Below are 5063 nucleotides of genomic sequence, written 5' to 3'. Positions count from 1 at the left end.
GCTACTTGTCCTGGGACAGCCTCGGGCTCGGCCCCGGGGAGACGGAGGCCACCAGGAGCGAGCTGGGAGAGGGGCCGGGAGTCAGCGACCCCGGCTCACAGCCTCACATCGTCTTCATCCTGGCTGACGATCAGGGATTCAGAGACGTAGGGTACCACGGATCGGAGATCAGGACGCCCACTCTGGACAAGCTAGCTGCTGAAGGGGTTAAACTGGAGAACTATTATGTTCAGCCTATGTGCACACCATCCAGAAGCCAATTTATCACTGGAAAGTAAGTTTGCTACTACTTCATCGTTCCCCTCACCAGCTTAAACGCTGTCCCTGTTGAAAAGAGCAGGGGTCAAAGCTGGCCAGGAGCACCTCTGCCTTAGCCTGGAGGCAGAGAGGTACCTGAGTCACTTAAAAACCTCGAACGAGGCGGACTTCCTAATGTGTTTGAAATAGCGAGATAAAAACTCGCGCTCCGTGAGCTGGTAAGGATTCAGCACTGTGAGCTGCCCCCGCGGAGTGCTATAGCACATTTACGTTTACCGTGTTACTCACATACGTGCTAGTTGTCAAGTAATGCTGCTGTTACTGGGAAGCGATCGGCTTAGATTTTGCTGCGCGATTTCAGAGCGACTTACAGGAGGAATCTGTGCTGGGGAACCGAAAGCATTACGTTTTCTGCAGTGCATCCATTGCAGCATGCTGGATCACGGGTCTCTCTGAACCTCACCTTAACGCGAGTTCTCGCTGAGGTTTATTTTGAATTTATGAGATGATTCCCCAGTGTGTCACACGGGGATGAGCGCAGGGACTCTCAGTCGGGACCCTCTGATCTGCAGCATCGCTCTTGGCATGGGGCAGTTGGGGCTTTGCAAACAGTTAGAAACTTTTAAAGCCACTAAAATAGGGGCCTCACCACAGTGGTAAAAGCAGTGGGTCGGTGTTGTGTACTTTGCTGTCTCTGGTAAATAGTGTTTTATTGTAGTCTATTAAGTAATTAATTAATTATCCAACCTAAGGGCTTCCTTACATGTGAAAGTTAATGAGGATTTAGGGGGTGTATATGCATTTGAGCTGTAGGAAGGGTTCCCAAGTAACTCCAAGTGTGGACGCGTTTACTCTGGAACAAAACCACCTTGTTTCTCTTTAGCTTAACTCACTTTGACAGGACCAGAGAACTCTTAAAAGAGCAAAACAAAATGAGAGGAAAAAAGTTACTTGGTTTATTTTCTCCTTTCCTGCAGTATAAACAGGAACGAGGCACTGTTAATATTGCTGGTAAAAGAAACACATGTTTAAATAAAACAAGCAACTGGCCTGGTGTCTTGCATCTCCATCTGGTAGAGCTGGAGATAATTCCTGGTCTCGGCCTGGTTCCCAGACTACTTGCTGGACCAGGGAGATCTGCGTGAGGAGCTGACACGTTACCTACAGCAAGACTTCCCCACCTGGGTTGTTTGGTTTTTTTCCTTTATGTGGAGCGTGCCTTAGGAAAGTAGTTGTTTGGAGACACCTACACCCTCATTCACAAGGACATAGTTGCCCTGCGGCAGCTCAAGGAACAACTTAGGAGGGAAATGTGCATCGGGATAGGGTTTAATGCGTCTTGGTTGTCTTTAAAGCCGCGCAGCAGTTGGAAAGCAAGGACATGCGCCAGCAGCGTGGAGCCAGCCAGCTTTCTGAGGGACGGTGGTTTGGGAACCAGTGCTTTACAGAGGGAATGTCGTGCTGCGCAACAATGACTCAGGCAGCGGCCGGAGGAATGGGACGACGGGGTTCCAGGGATACCAGGGTGCTGTGCTGGCTCTTGGAGACCGCTGAGGTTGTCTAAACACGGAAAAGAATAAGGGTAAAGTAAAGGAATAACAGTAACTCCGTTCAACTATTTTAATTTTTCTTTAAATGTGGAGCAATTTGCATGTAAATATATACTAATAGTAAAAGGTAGGCATGTTCTGAGGAAGCCGGCTCTTTTTGTCGGCTCGTCAGGCGGAAATGGTTCTGCAACTCTGCCTACTTTGGTTTTGGAACCTTTTATAGGAAAAAAAGAAATTTGTTTATACTTCATTTTTATTTTCTTAGCCTGCTGGTCTAAAACCCTTAGAACATTTTTTTCATGTTGTTTTACTTTGGGAAAAAGGAGCAGCAGGCAGAAAGAACTGCCTCGCATGACTGAGGAATGAGGGAGGGAACAGTGAGGGGTTAACAGGCTTGGGTAGAATATTTAACAATGCAAATTCAGAGGATACTATTATCCGTGCTGGCTGAAGATAAATGCTAGAGATAACTACTTTTAATGCTTTCCTAGTAGAGGCACCTTAATTAAAATGCCAGGACTCGGAAACTTCTAATCCAGAAGAAGCGCTGGTATGTCTTGAATTCCCAAATGCGTTAATTCAAGGCCGAAAACCTGCTCGGCCACTGAAAGGTCACCTGGATGCTCCATGCCTCCCAGTACACATATCACTCTTAACGGGTTCCAAACCTTGCCCGATTGATCTCTGAAAAACAGAGGGACTTGTGTAAACCAGACTCGTTAGGGAGCACTGGCTCACGTTGCCAAGTGGAAGTTAGATTTCAGGTAAAGAGAGTTGGAACGCTTCAGATTCTTCGTGGGTCTCCAGGCAGCCCTTCTAGGGCTCGTGCTACTAAAGAGACCCTTCTTCTGGTAGCTGTCATATGCCAGGGAATGAGCACAGGGAAAGCGGTTGGAGGTGACATGTTAAAAGGAAGAGGTAGAAATAGCTCTTTTTTCCCTTTCATGCTATACCACAGCTGTGGTGAGCCCATCTTTCTGACCGCTTCTACTTCCTTCTGTTTGTGTTCTGATGGCTGATGCTTGAGGCTTTGGCCTAATTTAATTTCTTGCTTTCCACCAGTATTATCTCTTTCCCCATTCACTCCACCAAAAGATACTGCTTTTAGGCTCATAGAAACGCTGGCTCCCACAGCTTTTTGGTTTTGGGCTTTATTTATGGGTGTGTGGGGGGGGTTGCAGCTGGGTTGAATCTTGGGAATGGAGAAGGAAGAGTGGGAGCCAGTGGGCTGAGTGCCGTGTGCGGGGAGGGAGGCTAGGCAGGAGGCTTTTGGGAAGCAGCTCAGCCCACGCTCCCGCAGCTGGATTGAAAATTTGATAGTCGGTGGGTTTTGGAGACTCATCCCTAGCGTTGCTTTGTGCTGGTTTGAGTGGGGCAGTGGCCTGTGCGTACTCGAGAGGTGGTTGACCTGCTGATAAACTGTAGGCTTGTTTGGCTTTTGAGTTGGCTTTTTTTCTCCCAGAGGATGTGAGCAGGCATAAGTTGTTCTCTAGACCAATTTTATTGCGTGATACAGTATTTTTATTGTTGTTTTCTCTTTGAAAGTAATAGCTATGCATCGATAAACTAAATAATTAAAGCAGAATAGCTTAGGATACCTAGCTTTAAGCTAGTGCTGAGGCAGAACCTGTCTTAGATAGGCACTGAGTTAGGTGACAAGAAATTTGTATGTGTGCATACATCGGCTATGCCGGAGTAGCCTTAAAATAGAGAGAGGCACCAATGTGGTACAGAACTCAGCTAAACTATAAGGCTACTTTTTAACCCATCCGTGAAAGAAATGAAAAATGAACACTTTTCTGTTGTTTATGTTACTTTAGTTTATATAGAAGAAGATTAAAAAAAAAAAGTGGCTCAGACTTCAAGTTCTTCCCCCTTAGGAAACAGGGTTAAGAACACACAGGGACACTCAGCTGGCGCCCAGCAGCCGGCTGGCCAAGCACTTATTGAGTTAGCTGTTGGATCTGTGTGCTTAATAGCCTTGATGATTTTTCATTACATGAATAGTCTTGTAGACCCGTTTGGTAGTGTGGTTTAAGATGCTCTTGATTTATGGAACAATACGGGTCACGTCCTGTACTAAGAAAATCTAAGATTTTGTGTGTGAAGTTTTCTGCGTGTGTGTGTGTGTGTGTACATTGACTGAGATGAGGTAGAGAGGGTAAGATTGATTTGTTATGGTCGCATGTGGTATTGCTTATTTAGATAATTTAAGTTACGTTATCATGAAGAGTCATTTCCTTTTAAAATGAAGAATTATCGAAGTGTAGTCAGTGTGTGGACAGTTTCCCAGAGTTTTTTTAAGAAATTTTGAAAGGTTATGACTAAAAGGAGGAGTATTCCTTTGAGCTGGTAAGGCAAAAAGGCTATAAGCTTAGATGAACATCTGTTGGGGCAGCTGACCCAATTCTATAGAGGGTATTATGCAATGTAGTTGTATTTGCTGGCGCAATACTTAATTTAGCAAAGGAATTTGAGAAATAAGACTGATTAGAAAAGAAGGAATCTCGATGTAATATGCCATAAATGTTTTTGGCGTTACGTGAGCAGCGGACGCCTACTTCCTCTTCTAGGCTCCAAGTTTTCTGCTGACCATCAGACTTAGGAGCATTACATGTGCTGGAATCCCTTTGGGCCACAGAAGGTTCCTGACCTACGCAAGAGTAGGGATTTCTGTTTGTAGAAACCGATGAACAGCTAGGGTTACGGATCACTAGGGAATCTGAACTCACATGTGTAGCGAACGCTTATGAATCGTGGAAGCCCGACAGTAATCTCAAGAATGAGCTTTGCATGATGGGTGGAACGTGGAGGTGGAAGATGTTGAGCAATGTTGAAGGTCTGGGGAAATAAATCCTATTTTTTTTTCCCCTGGGATAAAATGAAATATTGAGAAATTGCTCATCCAAAGCAGACAGAAGTAGATTGCATAATCAGTAAGCATGACCAAAGCATTATTTTAATATAAATAATTACATCTGTTAACTAATTATAGAAATACTACATAGTTATGAATATATACAGCTATATATGGTTCGTTAGTATGTATTCTCTTGTAGGCATCCCTGTGTACCAATACATAGTTCACCATTAAAAATGACAACGTCTCGGCAAACTAAGAGTTATTTTGACAAACAGAAGTAGACTAGAGGAAAGGTAAAGTACTTTGAATTGAAGGCCCTGCGGCTGACTTGCAGGCAAACAGAAATATTGTATTCTGGGGGTTGAGACTTCTTGCTGAGCCTTCTCTTTCCC

The 5063-nt window shown here is 44.7% G+C and overlaps 1 protein-coding gene across 1 annotated transcript in view; it reads left to right on the top strand.

The window, feature by feature from the left end:
• ARSJ (arylsulfatase family, member J) overlaps positions 1-5063 on the top strand; it is a 47293-nt gene that overhangs the window by 4057 nt on the left and 38173 nt on the right. Inside the window, exon 3 of the mRNA XM_009883942.1 lies at positions 1-274. Coding sequence (XP_009882244.1) covers positions 1-274 — 274 coding nt within the window. The remainder of the gene's footprint in view (positions 275-5063) is intronic.

Source organism: Charadrius vociferus, unplaced genomic scaffold (assembly GCF_000708025.1).
Source record: "Charadrius vociferus isolate BGI_N301 unplaced genomic scaffold, ASM70802v2 scaffold154, whole genome shotgun sequence".
Classification (NCBI taxonomy): Eukaryota; Metazoa; Chordata; class Aves; order Charadriiformes; family Charadriidae; genus Charadrius; species Charadrius vociferus.
This window is presented reverse-complemented; position numbering and strand designations above follow the sequence as displayed.